This window comes from Cyrtonyx montezumae, unplaced genomic scaffold (genome assembly GCF_038088225.1).
Source record: "Cyrtonyx montezumae isolate F1298 unplaced genomic scaffold, pur_monq_1.0 scaffold_10, whole genome shotgun sequence".
Lineage (NCBI taxonomy): Eukaryota > Metazoa > Chordata > Aves > Galliformes > Odontophoridae > Cyrtonyx > Cyrtonyx montezumae.
In genome coordinates this window covers 21,797,781-21,818,580 of record NW_027071826.1, presented here as the reverse complement: position 1 = coordinate 21,818,580, position 20,800 = coordinate 21,797,781, and the positions used below count along the sequence as shown (strand labels likewise).

Sequence of the window (20,800 nt, the reverse complement as noted above, 5' to 3'; positions counted from 1 at the left end):
CTTTGACCTCTGCCTACACTACGAAGCTGAGAAGTCAATTTACATGCTATACACCTCGGTATGCTTTATTGCTTCACACCCAGAAGATTTTAGATGGTCCAGTGCAAAAGGAATCAATGATTATTGCAGTGGTCTCAGTACCTTGGCACCTGCAAGTAGACAGGTTTCAGCTCCGGAGAGTCATTACCTGAAATATTTTTAATGTTAATATTATTTGGAATTTACTTTTTATTTATTAGAAGGTGTAATTTTTCTTATAGTGCTGACCAGGACTAGCTGTTGCAATAAATTTTTCCACATCCGTATTTTCTTCACTGTAAGTTTTTACTTTACCACTCTATTTTAACTCATTAACCTCTATCTTAAAAACAACTGGCCTCTTGTACCTTTCTTTCTGATCAGTTAGGAAATTAAGCAAAACCCTTCTGCTTAATAAAGCATTCAAGATAAAACTACAAAAATTCCCCAATCATATCAAACTGGAAGAGATTACCTTCTGTTTTACTGCAGGAGTGTTGGATGTGCAAAATGCTGAATTTGAAATGTTGAACAGATGTACAAGTACCATGGATAACCAAAGGTAACTCAAGGATTATGCTTTTTTTTCAGTTAATCTTTCTTCTGCAGTTGGACTTGAACTTCAACAAACACAAAGTAATCTGTGCTTTCTCTATATGATGCGCACTGCTACTTCAGTTGTTTACAGACATATTTCCTTTTGTCTGTTCTCATTTCCATGATAAAAACAGCTTCCTGCTGCTCCCAAGTAAGAAGAAACAGATTGTGATGAGACTTCAATTTTTAACAAGATTTACTGTGAATTAAATAACTGTTTCCTATACAAATGTTTTCCAGGAGTTTGAGAAATGAGTTATACACCAGGAAGGTCAACAGACTGAATTAAATGTTCTTACATACTGAGAACATTTTTCACAAACTAGGTGCAATAAGTAATAAAATTAACTGTGTATCACAAAGGCAGCTATGGTTATTCTGTAAGTTGATTTTGGTCAGAGTGGTATTTCCTGATTTGCTTAAAGCTATTGTCATGCAAACAGGATCCTATTCACCCCAGCCCTCCCCTCTCATAATTGATCATCCGTTAGTTCTGCTTGTACATTTATTTTAATATTTATTCTCTTGTTGCATCCAAGCCTGCCAAAATAAACACTTAGCCCTGGCAAACAGTATCCAATCAGCATACATTAAAACACAACAATTACTGTTAAGAGGCCAGCAAAGATAACTGAGCCATTTCCAAAGCAGGATGGACAACCCACCAGAGCACAGCTTACACTGAAGGGGAGTGCTTTGCTAAAAGGTAAGGATCAGATAACCATCGGCAATCAGCTAGTGTTTGCAGTAAGTATTTGCTATTACTTGTGCAATTATAGACACAAGAACAAAAGTCCCAAGCGTCACAAGTGTTTTTGTTTAAATCAGTTGTGGAATATTTCATTGACTCACTGGGAAAGTTCCATTTTACAGACATATTTCAAGCCTAAATTATTTCAACAGATTTGCATATTCTTTGAATGCACATTTCTATCTCTGCTTGAATGATGAAAAATTGCCATTCTTGTAACTTACATGAATACATCTATTTAAAGATTAAACTGTTCTCCAAAACAAAGAATTTATAGTGAGTCACTTATATCACATGAAAAAATTTAAAGCCCCAAAGATTACACAGCAGGAAATCAGAAAAATTATACCAACATTTAGAAAGAAGCAAGAACAAGTAGAATATTACCGATCATATAGAAGTGCCCACAGAATTATATGGTGATTATACAGCACCCTTGACTTAGGGATTACAGAATGAATTTGTGAATAAATTGTGACTTTGTTCTATCAGAAAGGGTTTCTGTCATTTCCATTTTACAATGACAATTTTAATAAGTTTTCATTTCTTTCATTTCCTTGCTCAGTGTCAGTGAAGAGAAAATAAGTAAACTCGACTCTGTTCTTCAGCTGAAATATGAAAGGCTGCTCTTCCATTGTCTGTCAGGTGCAGTGGACAAAATACATCTTTGAGTAATGGATGGAGTCCCTGTTTGTTTCAATAGGGTTTTGCACGTTTATCCACACATAATTAGATATATTTTATCCTGCACAGCTATAAATAGTAAAGGAAACTGCTGCAAACAACAACATATTTCTTCACCGTGTGAAGCTTCTTTTAAGATTATTTTTGTTTCCAGCCTAACTAAATTATTTCCAAAATGCTTTCTTGCATAAATATAGTGATATTTAGCATTCATCTTGAAGTGTTGTAATTTCATGGGGGCTAAATGTAAAGGGAATAAATAGAACTCTCAAATCCCTGTGGAAGTTTCATGACCATTTCTCTGAAGAAAATACTGTCTCCCTATAAAACAGCTCTGCATACTCAGAGCTGTACAGGACAGCTGCAGCTGAGATCAGGAGGGCTGATACCTAAAAAATGCAAACTATTGCTACATGAAGGATGCTATATTAGCTACAGCATCTGACTGATACTCAAAATGTAACTGTATATCAATTTTGTCCTCAAAAGATACATCTAAAATTATACAAATCTTGCAAAGGTGAGATAATTACAGTGAAATCAGTTTTGTCACCAAGGTTATAAGCAGAACTGTTGTCTCTGTTCTTGGAGATTGGACCACTGAGGACTAGCAATCTCCCCACGCTAGGGCCACTGCCATCACAGACACCAATATGGTTACGTAGAAAATGGCAAAATGGCATTTAATAAGGCACAACATCTCCTTATATACATATATCTATCATCGTCTACGCCCCTAAGCATGCATAATTAATTAACCACAGAGCAGGGAAGGTCCTGTCCCGTAACATCCCGATGTCCCAGCCACGCCTACTACAACACAGAACACTGAATGCTTTCAAATCCCAGGAATGTCTATGGGAATCCAGTCACAGATCCATGCCTCTTTGTCTTTAAAGAAACTCCAAGGTTCCCTGCTTGTTCAGGTGTGCCATAATAATGAGTCTCAGTCTCATCTCAGTCAGAAGAGATATTCTGCCCCTGAATGAACCTACCCATGAGATCTTAGAGGCAAGATGTGATTAATATAGTGTTCCATGCTCCGCAAAGTCAATAGAAACACAGCAAATTTCACTAGCTGAAGACATTCCCCTTGGAAGATAACCCTACTTCCAAGCAAAAAATTAAACATGCAAATTCTTGCTAATGATATTTAAGAACTTTGTTTAATTTCTTCAAGATGGGAAGATGAGCTTTCTTGCTTTTTAATGCAACAGGTTTTTGTATGAATGATGTAATATTATTTGGGAAGAATAACTTTTCAGCTATTGTTTTTTCTGGCTAGCACAATATATACAACTCCCTAATTCTTTAGAAATAGTCAAGTTAGTCAAGCAGTAAAATAATATTATATTCAAATTTTATATCTGCTCTGCTCCAGGCCTGATGAAAATCTGTTACATATATTTTGTCCATTATGATCTTTACAGCAAAAATATATTCATCTGCACCTACTGCTGTGGCAACTTTCCACCAAGTAATTTTCCTAAAGGAGGAAACAATTAAAATTGAGATCCCAGCCACTGATACATCAATTCAAACCCTGTTAATTACGAGTCAATAGAATGATTCATATTTGGAAATGTGTATATGAGATCACAGTCTGGCACTATATCTTATGTTGTTTGCTAGAGCAGCAGCCTGACTTTTGTGAACATGGAGAGTGTGCTGTCAGCACATGTATTCAACCTACAGATCTATTGTGAAAATACTGGCACAGAGCAGTTTGTTGCATGATTTTGCCAAATAATTGATGTCAGTAATGGCAGCCTGTGTTGTTTATCAACCACTGCACTAGAAGAAGTGATGAACTGAAGAGAATTGCAGTGTGACAGAGCTTTTTTCAACTATTTGATTTTAATATTTTCAGCAAATAAATCTGAAATAAATGCATCTGTGTTGAGAGACAAAGGATCATTTGTGCATTCACTGAGCCACAGATTGACACTTTCTCTGATGAATTTGGTTTAAAACATCTGTTTCTACAGAATAGATGTTAATTTCTCAATTAATTGTAAAGTTCAAAAGACAAAATTGTCCTTTTAGGAGAAAATGCTTTCTGACATATCATTATAATGAATCACTCCCATCTGTCAATTTGCACTGGATTTTCAACCATAACTAAAAATGATGAAAGTTTACACACTCTGCTAAAGTAAAATGATAATCAGAATCATGACATCTCAGATAAAACAGCTGTATTAATACAAAAACATTTTAAAATATGTTGACATTCATTGCAAAGTTAAAACCTCTGCTGACTCACAGCTTTCTCCCAGTGATACCTCTCATAAAGCAAGAACAGAATTTACATCTGAGTGGTTTAAGTGGCCCAAAATTTTCTATCTTAATAAAAATGTCATGAAAAATTCATGACTTCAAAAAATGTGCAATCTATATGGATACTGAATGATTTATAACAAAAACTATAACAGATTACAATTCAACTGTTTACTGAAAATGTATCATTTTTGCTACTTTGTAGAAATAAATGGTTGTAAAATAGCATTCAGTCTTTAAGTTTTCAGTAAGAATTATGAAACATTTGGTTTTAATGTTGTATAGCATATCTGTAGGTTGAACAGGAGACAACTGAATACTCAGTGGATCCTCATCAAAATGATCATCTACCAGAATTCTTTAGAATTTCCTGAATTTTCATGGCATATAAAAATCAGAGGTATTTCACAGGCTACTGAACCACATCAATGAAAATTTGAAGGATATTGATGAAAATTATATCTCCCAGGTTTTAAAATATATAATACTTTATCCTAAGATTATTTTTGAGTGTGTTGGCTGCTTACTTTTCTCAAAACAACCCAGGCATGATGATGCTATATACATACATATATATACACATATATATATACGAAATACATCTTGATGGAAAACATTCCCACCTTCTGAGTCATTTGTAGGATCTTTCCAGGTGGGACACTTTGACATTCAAGGTCAGGCTGGATGGTGTTCTGAGCAACCTGATCTAGCTATAGATGTCCTTGTTCATTGCAGGAGAATTGAACTAGACAACCTTTAAAAAGGTTCAGTTCAAGTCAAGCGATTGTATTATTCTATGAATTTTAGAGCAGGAAGTGCTTCATGAGCTAGCACAAAAGTGAATGTAATTGTCCAGAGTTCAAACCACAAGGTGATATGACTGTGATTTATACAGCTGGCTTGATTTTTGTTGCCTATCTCCTCAAAATTATTTTACATAAACAAAACAGACTAAGAGGTATGTATGCCATCTAATTTATCTCTAGCAGAGGTGTTGGACTTGATGATTTTCAAGTGGTACCTTCCAACCCCTACAATTCTGTGTGATTCTGTGTGTGCGATTTCTCTCTCCTGTCCTTAAACATAAGCATATCCTGTATGAGATGACTTGAGCTGTATCTGAGATGCCTGTTCAGTCTCCTGCATTATTTACCCTTCACCTTGCATCCCCACTGCTACAAGCTTCATTCATATCTTTCTGAACCCTAATTCTAACCCATGGCATGGGCTAAGCATTAGGTCTAGGCTTTCTAGCCTGGCACAGAAGTGAGAATTTCTGGAGATAAGTCATTTTTCACTCTGCTAGGGGAGGCAGGTATTGCAAATAAAAAGGTGTACTGAAATATATCTGCATGCATCTTAGGCAGACCTGCAACCTGTGTTGAGAAGGTCAAGCATCCTTTCCCCATTTTGTGCCAGAACCTTAATAACCACTAATTGAGACCTCTGGTCTGTTCATTACAGTGAAATTCTTAGGTTAAAAATACAACCATAACAAACAAACAAATAAATAAATAAATAGATCTAAGCATGTTCCCATATTAGAGTTTATATGTATCAGAATTTCTTCTTTACATGATATTTCGACTGTCATATACTGCTTTCATTTCATGAGGCTGAAATGAGTCAATGTTGATATTTATAATGATCTTGTATCAGTATCTTGATAATAAAATACATTATTTATATTCAAGCATGGCTTCTTTATCAAGCAGTTAAGGTTTGAAATATCCACTTTTGAGTCATGAGCAGTAGAGAACTGAATGCTAGTAAAAATCTGGAATTTATCAGTAAAATATATGCATTGTGATAGAGAAATTGGTTCAGATGACAAGCCTGGCAATCAAACATAAACTGAGTGTAATTTTCTCTCTTTGGGATATTTCAATTATTGGAGACACAGAATCCTCAGTCCTTCTAAACTGTGCACATGATACTTCATTATAATGATGACTACAACGTTTTATTTTTTCTGGGCATATGCATCAACCAGTATGTGTACGATGCCTAATGAGGTTTGTACCTCTGCAGGATTAATAATTTACAGGTAACTGATTTTGAATCTTTGCAGTAAGAAATAATACTGCCCACATTTTATTTTTATATAACACTTCTTACTGATCATCTGGTGCAGGTCTGCTTGCATTGATTAAAATGGGCCAAATTATGAAGAAAGTGTCTAAAACACCTTCATGCATGACTGTGTTTATACATATACAGATACGATGAAGGGCAATGCAGACAAGAACTTATATTTTGTGCTGATGACATTGCTATCAATCAGCCCAAAATCAACACTTTTTGCTCTTGTCTTCACAGAGAGCAATATGAAAGTATTCAGATTCGTAATGAAATTACTGTTTATTGCCAATTTATAACAATATGAAATAAGGAAATCCTTAAGCAACACTCTGTACATAAATATTCCTTAAAAGAAATGCTCACGTAAACAAAAATTGGATTATAGTTGAACTATAGGTTTTCAAAAAGACTGAAGTGCTGCAAACGACCAGATGTTCTTGCTGATGGGTTTGCAGTTGTTTACTTATGCTCCTCCTCATGTCAGTGACTGAAAGCTGATTCACATTCTCCCAGAATATAAATTTTAATGAATATCATTCTCCAGCTGAATTTGTGTAATTGTAGAGATGTGAACAGTGGCAGATAGCAAACTGTAAATAAAGATTCTGCACATTGTAGTTAAATATAAATCTTTTCACTCTACACTGGAAGTTCTGTTGCTAACACATGAGAATATACAACCTCTGAAGCCCTAATTGTATGGATGAATTTTCTCTAGAAATCTGCATAACATCACCACATGCTCTAACATCTAGCTAACAGTCATACACAGCGATGGTCCTTAGAGCGTTAAGATCATTTGCAAAGGTGATTCAGACATAATAAAAAGAACTCAAGATGACCAAAAGCCACAAAGAACAGTTTAAATAGAGCATAAGTGCAGTTACTAATACATGAGTAGGGTGAGGGCTTTTTTGCTGGATTTTTTTTTAATTTTGTACTGGGGTTGGTTTTGTTTGTTTGATCTTATACTGTTAAAATTTTATAGAGATCCATATCCTCTTTTATTCTTGTTCACAGAAGAAAAAGAAACAGCTTGCTTAAGGTGTCTGCAAAAGGGTGTTTGTTAAACATAACGCCTATGACAAGATGCCAAAGAGTGCACATTAGTTCCTTTGTTGTGTCAAGATGTATATAGCTTGGAAGTGATGACTGACATGAGGAAAATCATACAATCAGCAAAATTACATGTGTGTGTTGGAATAGCTCCTGGTTATATTGGGTTACAATGAAACGATGGTGTGTATATGCATACTAAAGTTGTGGGTAGTCAAAATATGTATAATTGTGAGGATGGGGAGACAGTGATCTTGAGATTTGTGATACTGGGATCTGTGATATTGGGATTTGTGAAGGTGATGGGTATGCGTGGTAAAAGAAGTAGGTAGCAAGGATGCATGGGTGATGCTGAGCATAGTGATGTTGTGAGGGGCATATGCACTGTGACAATATTTATGTAGCACTGACATGCTGTTCTTGGAAAAATAGGCAGTACTCATAGGTGAGTTGATGTGAAGAAGCAGGTTGGTCTTCATAAAGGTGCTAAGGGATTTGACTTAGTAGCTTAGTGGGTAGGGATGGTGATAGGAGGATGGTTGGACTAGATGATCTTGTAGGTCCTTTCCAACCTAATGTATCTATGAATCTATGAAAGGTGAGATATGCTCACACATGAGGAGCTGCAGTAGGCAGAATAAGTAGATATTTGTTTTGTTTTTCTCTTTTACAAATGTATGTGCTGAGGGAGTGTTGATGCAGTAAGCAAGTACAGGGCATGTGTTAGTGAGTAACTGTGTCTGTTTAATACAGAACAGGCAGGTGGTGGTTGTGTTTGGAAGGTGGCAGAGTGGTTATATGTAAATATAAGAGCAGACTGCATGGAGTTACAGCATGTACAGAGCTAAGAGACCTTATTGCTTGGAAGGAGGTGTGGATGTGAAGGTGACCAATGTTTGCCTAGGGTGCTGAAACAATTTTTGGGCATTCTGCTGGTGTTAATATGTGTTTGGAGCTGGTGGTATGGATGAGGTGCATGAGGAATCAGTGTCTGACTGGGCATGACAGCATGAGTAGCAGCTGGTTTTGACTGTATTTCTCTAAGATTAGAATGCATGTATGAAACAGCACGGTATGGATCCGTGTGTAGAAGCAGTTTGTGGCTGGGGTGTGAGAATGGGACAGGGCTCAGGACATAACATGAAGAGCAGGCCATTGTTATAAAGTATTGGATGCCATTTACATGTGATGTCCAGCAGTGAAGGTGGGATAGAATGAGGTGGAGAGCATGGAGCTGTGTGATGGTGGGAGGTGCAGGCATTGCTGGTTCTGGGCAGCGCACAGCCCCAGGTTGTGGAGCGTGTATTCAATGCCGTGCTTGGGGACAGCTCTGTGAGGTGGACAATGTGCATGGTGCACGGAGAAGAGAATGCATCAGCTGTATGGGGATGAAAACTGCCCGTTCATCCATGGCCCAGGCTTTTGTCCTAGGACGGGAAGCGTGGTCCTTTTGCCCGAGGTGCCCCCGGACCCAGATCTCACGGAGCACAGAGGGGCAGGAGGAGACGCCGGCTTCGTTGGAGACAGTGAGGAGCGGGAGAGCAGCTCAGAGTGAAAGGAGGCAATCCAGCATAGGGCAAGGGTAGCGCGAGCAGCCGATGGGGGATGGGAGGCGGGAGGTGGGGAGGGACACCCACTAACGTCTCCTCCCGTATTTTTTTCTTTCCCTCCTCCTTTCGTAGCCGGTGACGCGCCGCTGCCTATTAATCATTCACCAGCCAAGGAGCAGCGATTCCTGCGCTCGGAGCGAGCGGCGCCGGCGGCCGCCTCCGTCCGTCCCCGAGCCCGGAGCAGCACGCCGGAGGAAGCCCGCCCGGAGCCCGCCGCGATGCTGCGCCCGGCGAGCGGCCGGAGCCAGCCGTGCTGAGCCGGAGCGGGGAGGCGCGAGCGGGGTATGCTCCCCGATGGCACCTGCACCAGGCTCCCGGGCGGTGCAGGCAGCCACAGCGGCGGCAGCCACAGCGGAGCCAGCAGCGCCTTGGAGGAGGCGGCGGCGAGGGGCATGGACTCGGGCAGCAGGAACTCCTCTGGTGCCCCGAACAGCACCCTGAGCGAGTCCCAGGGCAGCGCCATCCTCATCTCATTCATCTACTCTGTGGTGTGCCTGGTGGGGCTGTGCGGCAACTCCATGGTCATCTATGTGATCCTACGTTACGCCAAGATGAAGACGGCCACCAACATCTACATCCTCAACTTGGCCATTGCGGACGAGCTGCTGATGCTTAGCGTCCCCTTCCTGGTCACCTCCACCCTGCTGCACCACTGGCCCTTTGGCTCTCTGCTCTGCCGCCTGGTGCTCAGCGTGGATGCCATCAACATGTTCACCAGCATCTACTGCCTGACTGTGCTCAGCGTGGACCGCTACATCGCCGTGGTGCACCCCATCAAGGCGGCCAGGTACCGCCGGCCCACCGTGGCTAAGATGGTCAACCTCGGTGTCTGGGTGCTTTCCATCCTCATCATCCTGCCTATCATCATCTTCTCCAACACAGCAGCCAACAGTGATGGGACAGTGGCTTGCAACATGCTCATGCCAGAGCCCACCCAGAGGTGGCTGGTGGTCTTTGTGGTCTACACCTTTCTGATGGGCTTCTTGCTGCCGGTGGTGGCCATCTGCCTCTGCTACATCCTCATCATTGCCAAGATGCGCATGGTGGCCCTGAAGGCTGGCTGGCAGCAACGCAAACGCTCGGAGCGCAAGATCACCCTCATGGTCATGATGGTGGTGATGGTCTTTGTCATCTGTTGGATGCCCTTCTACATTGTGCAGCTGGTCAATGTCTTTGTAGAGCAGGATGACGCCACCATCAGCCAGCTCTCCGTCATCCTGGGCTACGCCAATAGCTGTGCCAACCCCATCCTCTATGGCTTTCTCTCAGACAATTTCAAGCGGTCCTTCCAGAGACTGCTCTGCCTCAGTTGGATGGACAATGCACCGGAGGAACCCATCGATTACTATGCCACTGCCCTCAAGAGTAGGGCATACAGCGTGGAGGACTTTCCCCCGGACAACTTGGAGTCAGGGAGCATGTATAGGAATGGCACTTGCACCTCCAGGATTACCACCCTCTGAGGAAGCATTCTTGCCCCCTGCCCCACCACCCCCACAGGAGGGTGAGCAGGGCCAGACTGTGGCATGGGGAGGCTGGGAGGGAGGGGGTTTTGATTTTGCCCACTGACAGTGGTGTTTGGCAGAAGAGGGAGCAAAGAAAACCCCACGTCCTTGGTGTGCTGCCCCATTCCCCTTGCCTCCTTTGAAACTGGGTGCATTTGCTGATGCTTTGACACCCCCTTAGTAAACTGCCATGCTTAGGATTTGGCAGCCAGGCTCTGCCAGCCCTGCCTGTCTGACAAGCAGGTCCAACAAAAACTCTCCCTTTTTGTACAGGTTTCCTCTCCTTCCCCTTAGCTGGTGGGACCCCCTGCCACTGGGCAGAGCCTGCTTCAGCCCAGCCCAGGTCAGGCTCAGACCCCCTTGACCAGCAGTAAATCTTCTCAGCATCTGTGGGTACACTCTCTCCTAGCAAGCAGCCTCTACCTGCCTCCTCATGCGGAAACATGGGGAAAGAAGGGAACAGAAAGGCCCCAAGAAAAGGAGCAGCCTTTGCTCTGCAGAGAGCTCTCAGCTCCTTGGGGCTCAGGCTCTGTGCAGCAGTCAGGGCAGCAAAGCAGAAAAGCTCTTCAGAAAAGAACCTGATTGTTGCAGTGCCTCAGAGCTCACAGCAGGATGCCAGTAACAGGAGGTGATGGGTGCATGACCCACAGAGACAGCAGGAAGCCTTGGGCTGGGAGAGGTGGGAGTGCATTCCTCCATATGACGGAGTGTGCAAATAATAGTTTAAAGAGAGCACTAGACTGTGAAGTTATTGTCTTGCACTGCTCCATTGGCCATGACACAGTGATGAAGGGACTGAGACAGTTTTCAATGACCTGGGTGGCCACAAAGTCACTTTAACTGACATGGAAAAATGGGATTTTTTTAAAAATATCCACCAGACTCTTAAATAAATACTTGACAGAAACGTAGCTGTTTGACAATAGCTATTACCCTAGCTCCAGTTTCTCCTGTTGCACTAAAAAGGGACAAAATGGGTTTCATAAGTTGCCAATGTAATATACTGGCCCAGAGCTTCAAAGTGTTTCATTCCGGAGAAGTGTTGGTTTTAGTGTGTCGGATGTTTTCTTTTTATTATTATTATTATTATTATTATTCTTGTCACTGTGCTGTGAATGTGTTTCTCTGAAGCAGTTTATGCTGTGTATTTATGTCTGTGGTGGCTACCTGCAGGAGTGCTTTTAAAAGGGGCAAAGCTCAAGAAGGCTTCTTTTCAGAGAAAAAGGTTGTAACTTTTTCTAATTCTTTCATCTCCGTTGTCTCTCCCTGGTAAAACTCTCAAATTTTCCCTTTTATTCTCCTATGAAACAATACTTTTCACATAGACAAATGACATTATTGTTTGATAAATGACAGCTGATTAAACAAACCGTTCTCTCCTTGCTCCCCTCATCCCAGCCACACACACCAGTACAAACCATGTTGAAATAAGCAGCTCTGTTGGTTTGTTTTCTACCACCTGCATTAACAGTGTCATGCAGTGGCAGGAGTCCTGGTAGCTGTGACAAATCACTTCTCCAGCTCAGCGCTGTGCTGGTACTAATTATAAATTCTGAGAGTTTGAAGCAATGAATTGGGAAAAATCCTGGGTAGCAGCACACCCGTAGCCCTGTGCTGTTAAAAGTGCATGCCACGCTGAGGGTGAGGCTGGTGATGAAAGCATCCAGTACCTGGTGGTGGATGTACTGCAGGTTCTTGTTAACTGGTACCTTTACCTTTGCTCAGCTGCAGTAAACAGGAGACTACTTTGTGCATTTCTTTCACCAAAAATTAGATACTGTTAAATGAATGTATAAATTTATAATTTCAAAGTTGCCCGATTCAAAGCCCAATGAAATGAGAGAAGAAATCCTAGTTCATTTCAGTGGACTCTGAGTCAGCTCTGTTTAGTTCAAAATTGCTGATGTGGAAGCTGTTACATCCTTATTAAAACATTTTGTGAAAAGCTTTAACAAGTGTACAGTTTCTTTTCTTTTACTTTTCAGTGGACCTCTTTAAAGAAAGCATACAAATATGAGCTTTTTAATGATTTGCATGTACATACAGGGAAAAACAGTCAAATCTCTCAATAAGCATATTTAACTTTCCACAGAAACCAAACATCTGTCAAATGTCCCACACTGCCACATGGTGCTATTTGTAGAGCTTCACTTAGAAACTCACTCACAATCTCTTCAAAATGGTATAAATCTCTTTTTTCACCCAGGCATCCTGTTACGTAGGATCAGACTGAACACAGTCAGACCACATTCTACTGCTGGATTTGTTTAACATTAAGCACTAGGAAGCAAAATTGAAGGAGCAGTGATTTGTATCCGATATTCAGCTTTGATGAGAAGGTGAGCCTGGTTTATCACTTAAAAAAAAACCACAACACATGAATAAAAATCTTTGCCTTAAGTTGTTATAGATTTCTGCACGCCTTCCAGCACAGGCACTCTAATTTCAGCTCTCTGAGGCAGAGAGCAGAGGGCTGGTGCCCGCAGGCGGCAGAGCAGCCGGGCTGCTGGTGGCACAGCAGATGGCAGGCTTTCCTGCACAGAGCTGCACAGGCAGCACTGCTGCTGTGGCACTGCCTGAAACATTACAGGTAGCTTCAGCTGGAAGCACAAGCTGCTTATCCCAAACCAACACCTCTCCCTTCTGTTTCCCACTCTGAGTTTAGTATGACTTTGGCAATGGGAAAAGCGATCAAATGCTGCAAATCACTCTTACTTTCCTTCAGAAAACACAGACTATTCTGTATTATTATCCTAACTTGCAGGACATGTCTACCAGAAAATGGATTGTCCTTGTGGAATAGAGTCACATATCAGAAAACAAACAGAATGCTTTTTAGTACTTTCCAAATGCAATTGAAACTATTAAGATTTCATATGAAAAATATTTGTTACATGTTAATGCTTAATTCACTGAAAAAAAGTAAAAAAGAAAAAAAAAGTGCCATATTTCTTAAAGACATTTTGTCTCTTTCTGCAGTCATTACAAAATTCATCTTGAAATAGGTAAACCATAATTTATAACTAGTAGTGTGTTGCTGCGTATTTCCCCAGGAGTTTAATATTTTTAAATCTTTATTTTTATACACCTCATCATCACAGAAATTGGTCCTCTGTGTTCTGGTTTCTCTGAATCCCAAGCAATTTTTGCTATGCTTTGTGTAACCTGTTTAACTCTGCGTAGCATGCAATGGACTGGATCATTTCCCTGATGCACAAAGAACAAATGTCCTTCACGTGGATTTTCCTAGCATATATACCAGATACCTCTGCAGCATTTTCACACTTAGAGGATGGTAAGTATGATATTCAAGTGACTTCTCACTAGAATTTCCAAGAATTACTGTTAGATCTGGAAGTGCAATAAAGGAGTTTCAAAATCCTGCAACAAATGCAAGAAAAGGAAAAAAAGAAAAAGAAAAAAAAAGAAAAAAAATTCCAAAAACTCCACAAATAAAAAAATAGGCAAAGAAACAAAACCACACAACCCAGAAACAAAACAAAACAAAACAAAAAGCCAATCAAATAATCAATCCAGTGCTCTAGACTTCCTCCCCTAGAAACCTTACCTGACTCCAGGACACCACAAACAACAATATTAACTGAATCTCTAGAGGAGGATAAAGTCTTTTTACTGCATTATAGATTCATGACTTCCACCTCTAACAGAGAACCCCACTGGACTTACAACTGCAAGCTAAGTCACAGGAAGAAGCAGTAATTTACTAATTTGATTTCTCTTGGAGCATAATGCCTTTAAATGTTATACTTCGTAGAGAAAAATAGCCAAGAACAAAGGAAACAGAAAGCATTATAAGGGTGTTTCACCAGGCAGCTAGACATCAAGCACAGCCTTCACAAGATGCTTTTCCACATAATCTATCTTCTGTTTCACCAAAACCTAAAATCTGGTTTTAGCAGCGCAGGACGGTGTGTCCTTCCTGAAATGTGTGGTGTTTCATCTCCTCTATGGACTGAATACATCTGTCATTATTTGCCTATCATTCCTATGACAGGTAGGGTCACCTTGAAATCAATATTAAGGTACAAAACACCCATTCTACTCTTTCAATTTCAAAGAGGTCTTTTCTGCATAGGTTCATGTATCACACAACATGATTTGCTCTGCAGTGCCCCTCTGTAGCTTACTGAGTTTCCTAACTATAAGGGCTAAGATAAAAGGGCCATGATGCACAGAACAGGAGTGTGGAGGAACAGCTCCAAATGACCAGGTTTATGACTGGGGAACTGCTGTTTGCCATGAGGTCTGCTGTAACTGAATTGCGTTGACTCAGTTTACACTGCTGCTGACAGTGCTGGTTTTTGTAATCGGGGGCCTACCCAGCCATGAATGTGGCAACTGATGGGGAAGCTCCGAGCTCCTGCAATGGTTCTACAATTCTCTGTGCTTCACAGAGCCAAACAGTGCTGAGTAATGTCACTGTGACAGGCTGAGGGAAGCCAAGGGCCATGGGTTCACCTGATCCACACAGGACTTGCAGATATTTGCATTTACAGTGGCACATTCAAGTGACTGCTCATCAGCTCGAATAGTTAAAAATGCAGCAGATTCCAGTTGCTGGGCAATCAGGTAGTGCTGTTTTACTATAGGGATATTGCTAAGTCCCTGCTTTGCTTCTGTGCTGCTCTGATTTGCAGAGGAAATGGGAGTGTCAATTCTGCTACAGGGGTGAGTCCATGGCTGGAATAGTTGGAGCTGTTAGGGAAAGGAACTCCTGGAGGAATACCATCTTTGAATTAGATCTGGAGTGGCTGTGTTTGAAGATAGCCATTTGATGCTCACAGAATTTGGAAATGGTCACAATGAGCTGCATCTGAGAGGACCGGAGAGCTGCAGTCTTAGGAAAACACTCCCCAGGCCTATATGGACAAATCATCGCTTTCCTCAGTCATCTCTATCTGAGGCCTAAACCAGAAAGCTAAAGTAGGCTATGATTATGGTCTTTTCTTTATTTAATTAGATCAAAAAGGTTATAATATGTTGAAACTGAATGCAAAAAGCACTTTCACTATCACAGCACCAGCTAAAGGATCTTTTTGCCATCTGATTCTTTTAAATACAGATGTAGATGGATCTTGTTCCTTTCTCTCTAGTCAATAAGAGACAATCCATAGATAAAAGAAAAATTCAAAAAGCACTGGGTTATTGACCAAAAAATCAATACCAGTGTTAGTGAGTTTATTTTCCTAACATTACAGCAGAATTATTTTGTATATTGGAAGGAGAAAAGATGTTTCTAGAAGCTAAACTGACAGTACAACATTATAAAGCAGATTTTTTTTTAAGGAGCTTTGTATGTCTTCTTGAAAAACTAGAACAACTTCATTATTAAAACATGTTTATTGTCTAATGCTTTACATGTCTTCTTAAGGAGATTTATATATCCTTTTGAAAAAAAAAACTAGAACAATTTTGATACTAAAATATTTTTATTAACTAATGTCTTGTATTTCTATTCCATTTTGTATTCCTACTATGAACTTAGGTGTCTTCATAAGAAAAAAATTTTTGCTTACTGAAAATTTTTGACTAGCATCTGTAACTCATTTAAATGAGGCTGTAAACTGCCATACCAGCTATAGACCAGCCTGGTCCCACGTTCATGCCTTTGATTCATATAAATTAATTACATAAATTGACTGCAAGACCAAATGAATGAATGAAAGAAAATTCAATGAAAGGAATGATGAGAAGCACAGAAAATGGATTTTCTGATGGATCCTGAATTTCAATTTTTAGATCAGTAGCTGTTAACTGGTCACACTGTGAATCTGGAATAAATTGAAACTCACCTTCTACTGCTTGTGCTAATACAAGATGGTACAAAATCCTCCTAATTGACAGGGCAGTAAAGTTATGAGTAATATCTGTCTACTGAAGATTTCATAGGTATGGGGAGCAGGTTTAATTGTCACTACTGCTATTTCTGTTGTTCATGGTGGAAGAGAAGACAGAAAGGTTGTTTTTATGGAATGTTGAACAAGAACAAGCAGAACATTCCAAGTATGTTCAGAACATGGCAAAAACTGTTTAGATATTTGAGGAGAATAGATGTGAAAAAAGTAGACGTGGTGGATATCTGGCCACAACTGAGCACCAAACAGAAGAGCTCAGAACCTTAGGAAGAGGGAATGTGAAATGGAGAAATGGCTGTGGAAAATACATAAACTCAGCTCAGCAAAGATGATGAAGTTCTACTTCTGATGTCAGTTGCTGTTTTTAAAGCTAGATGTGGCTTTTGAAAGTCAGGAAGTGTGTAGGTACTTTTTCTAAGAAACAAGTGATAATTTAAGTGATTTATGGAATGACTAGAAACTTAGGAAAGCAATGCAAAAAAACAGACAATGAATTTCCTGTAAAAGTTATATTAGTTTATATTTTTCAGATACTTTTGATTTTATGGGCTATTTTCTTTCATTATAAAAAATGGGGGGAAAAAAGGTATTACCAAATTTGTGCTCAGCACAAAGATCACCACACTAACAAGACAAAAATGGAATACAACAATTTGTCCATTCTTTCACTGTCACAAAATAAGATTTGCAGAATTTAAAAGCATCTCAGATGCTATGATAATGAAAACTATATCCCATAAGAGAAATACATACTCTTAAGAACAAAAGGTGATGCTGATTTGTTCCTCTCTAGAGATCTTGTAACTCAGAATTTAATGTAGCAAGAAGGTGTAAAGCTGCATTCCCAAGGAAGGTTTTCTCATCTACAGAGGATTTCAGGTTTATGTGTACTCATTCAAGAATGTTTCAAATAAACAAAGATTTAAATGGAAATAAGTAAGAGAATAAGCTCCTTACGCAAGGAAGAAAGTCCTATGAATGTGTATTTTGGGGGGAAAAAATAGTTGTCGGTCATATTTGCACTTAAACAGATTCCAGAGTCCATAGAAATGCTTCTTCTGATCAGACAGATTTTTGTTCATGTAAATAAGTCCCACAATCTCAGATTAAATAGGAAAGCTTGTTTTCTCTAAGCATAAATAAATATATACATATTTTCTTTTCTAACACAAAATAGGAAAACGTGCTGAAACCGGTTTTTGTGTTTTACTACAGCAAAGTTGGCTTTAACTAACAAGCAAACTCATCTAGTAGGATGTCATTTTAGAGATCAAATTGAAATAATGTAATTGCAATGCCTGCATGCCTGCAGCATTAGTGTGAACAGTTTATATGAAAGTAATAAAAACTCACTTATTACTATCTGCTGATGTATAGACAAGCATAAAAAGAGTTGTGATGTAAAATGTGTCTAATAACATGTCACTGAGTATAGGGCAGAGCAACTCATGATGAACACTGTATGGTAACAGGCTGATATTATTGCTGTATATAGTTACCCTGTACAAGTAAGGTTCAGAAACTAGAAAAGAATGAAAATCAACTTTGTTTTACTTAGGAAGACTAAGATGTATTATTATGAATCAGTATTCTCTTGGGATATCAGAGTTGCTTCAAATGGATCAGAACAGTGCATATTACCTATCAAAAGTTACATGTACACAATAGAAAAGTACTTAATTTAAAAACAAAACCAACAAATAAAACAAAAGAAAGGATGAACTTGGACAAATAAACAGTAAAAACTTAAAGCAGGTCAAAAAATAAAGAGTAAAAATAAAATTAAAAAAGATGAACATCTCAATAAGGAGATAGAAACTACTAATGGAAAATCTAGAAGAGGAGGAAACCTACCAGTGTGCTCACTGCTCATGAACACTGATTGTATTTAAGAACATTTTGGGAAGAAGGAGCCACAGGGAAAAAACGGAGAAATCTTACTGTCTCTGTTCATTTCAGACAATCCTTTTTTTGGAAGAGGAGGAAGGCATGAGTCTGTGGAACTTCACCAGAGTAAAGAATTGGAAGGAGTTCTGGAATAAATCAGAGAAAGGACAGTACAAAACCATCAGCAGAGGCTGATGCTCCCCTAAGAGTGCTGAGGGAATTCTGTAATGAAAGAGCTGCACTATCGATGGCGATAAAACCTTCTGGAAACCACAGGGCTCTCTCCTGGGGCTTATTCAGCTCAAATTTCTCATAAATGATCTGGAAAAAACAGAGAGATAATTCTTTGAAAACACTAGCACTGTTCTCTGCAGTGGTCAAAACAAACAAATGGTTATGTCGGCTTCTTTTAGAAACCACAAAATACTGTTAAACTGTAGAAGACAAAAGTGTACCTGCCTTTCCAATCGTTTCTAAGTTTGGATTTCACAAGGAATCTAACAGTGTAAGAAAAGGTACAAAAAAAATATAAGAAGGCAATCAGATCTATAGAATCATTTCTAAAAAAAGAGGAAATTAAATCAATTCCTCATCTTGGGATAGAGCTGAGTGAAAGACTGCCTAAGTGCAGAAAATCAAAGAGATAAACAGGTTTATTTTTTCATGTCACGTATAAATAAATTCTGACACAGGACTGTTATACGCCAAAAGTAATAAATTGGATTCAAACTCTGTTAGACAAACCAATGAAAGAATACCAAGTGTGTCATGAACTCAGACTCAAAATCATTTTATAGCCTCGTAGAGTATCTAGTAGAAGTGGCACTTAGAGATGTCAGATATCCTATTCTATTTCCAAAAGCATTTGCTATTGTCAGAGACAGATTACTGGTTTAGGTGACTTTTAATCTCACTCAAACTATCTGTTCTTATGTTCCTATGTTCTTTTCCAGGGAACAGTGTAAACTGCTCTTATCAATCCAAAACACAAGAGCTGCTGGTTATGTTCCAAAAAAACAAATCTCACTTTCCTGACATACTGCAGGCCACGTGCTTTTCCTTGATTAATGACTGAAATGCTTTACTTGTTTGCAGACCACTATATTTTGAATAACAAACACTTAAATAAATATGCAGTGAGAAGATGTTAAGGATGGATAAATCCTGGTTAAAGATGGATACTTGCCTAACTTTCTTATCTCTACCTCCCCAGCTCATTCAGGACCTACAGGATTCTTGCTTTGTACATTATCCATGAAATACCTAATGTCGTTTGACTTTCTTCCATCCTTCTGCTTCACAGTGTGAAAGGACTGGCAGGAGGGATGGGGCATAGTAAGTGTGGAACCACCACAGCACCTCTGCCTTCACTTCTACCCACAGTGAAGCTGTCCTGTCAGCTTACAGTATGAAGCAGGGAAAAAAAAGGCTTGATAGCAAACCAACAGCTCCAAACTCACATTCATGTCCAGTCCTCCAATGTCTGAGCTCTGCAGGTCCAAAGAGACAGGCAAGGTTTTATATTGGCATGAATCTCAACCCCATCTGAAGCACTGAGAGAGTGGTTACTTGTCTCTTTGTGTTTACTTTTCAAATTGATTATACAGCAGTTAAACATAGTAATCTGCACTCTACAGCCTTGATAAACATCCTCATCCTGGAAAAAAAAAACAAACAGAGAAAATATTTTTTTCTATAAGGAATTAAGCTGCGTGTGTCAGTGATTAAGCTCCAAAGTGACAAATGAGGAAGGACAGTGAGATCAGAAAACATGAAAAGACTTCAAGTGATGGGATATCGTGCCTCCTGGGGGACACACAGAATTTGTTTATTTTGAAATCTTTAAGATTTCTTTAAGCACTTAAAAAGTATGGGGAGGGGGGGCGTTTGAATTTTGCCAGTGTCCACTTTCAGATCTCTCTTTAATCCCATGACACACTTAATCAAGCTCTCAGCAGTGTACAATTATTTTAAGAATTGGTGAAACTGAAAATTTTATTTCTGATTATTTGATGAATAAACTTATCATACACTCATAAATAAATGTATACCTGACAAATGATGAGCCCACCACTCAAACTACCTTTGGATAAATTAAGAAAATCTAAAAATTATATCTAATAAGTGGCAACAGGACACATCTTATGGATATAAACAGCAAGCCAAATTTGACCAGTTTGCAGCTGATTCATCACTGTAATAGGAGCCAGCACTCCATGCTGCAGGTCAGCTCTTAGCTTCCTATCCAAGAAAGCCACAGCTTAGAGAGTGGAAAGCAAAAATTATTCACCCTCTCTCCCAAACCATCTACCTCTTGATCTGAATCACTGAAGAAAGGGAAAAGAAATTTGTGCTCAGCCATCTCAGGCATTTCAAACCCACTCAGGTGCCAATCAAATCCAGTTAAATTTTAATTCTGATGACTGCACAAAGAAGGTAAACAACCCAGACAGA

General features: G+C 39.6%; 1 protein-coding gene across 1 annotated transcript; it reads left to right on the top strand.

Annotated features, from left to right (window-relative positions):
- Nucleotides 1–9,362: 9,362 nt before the first annotated feature.
- SSTR1 (somatostatin receptor 1) lies at nt 9,363–12,526 on the top strand. The gene has a single exon (XM_065752732.1). It carries the CDS (start codon nt 9,363–9,365, stop codon nt 10,539–10,541), a length of 1,179 nt encoding a protein of 392 aa, XP_065608804.1. The 3' UTR covers nt 10,542–12,526.
- Nucleotides 12,527–20,800: the final 8,274 nt, after the last annotated feature.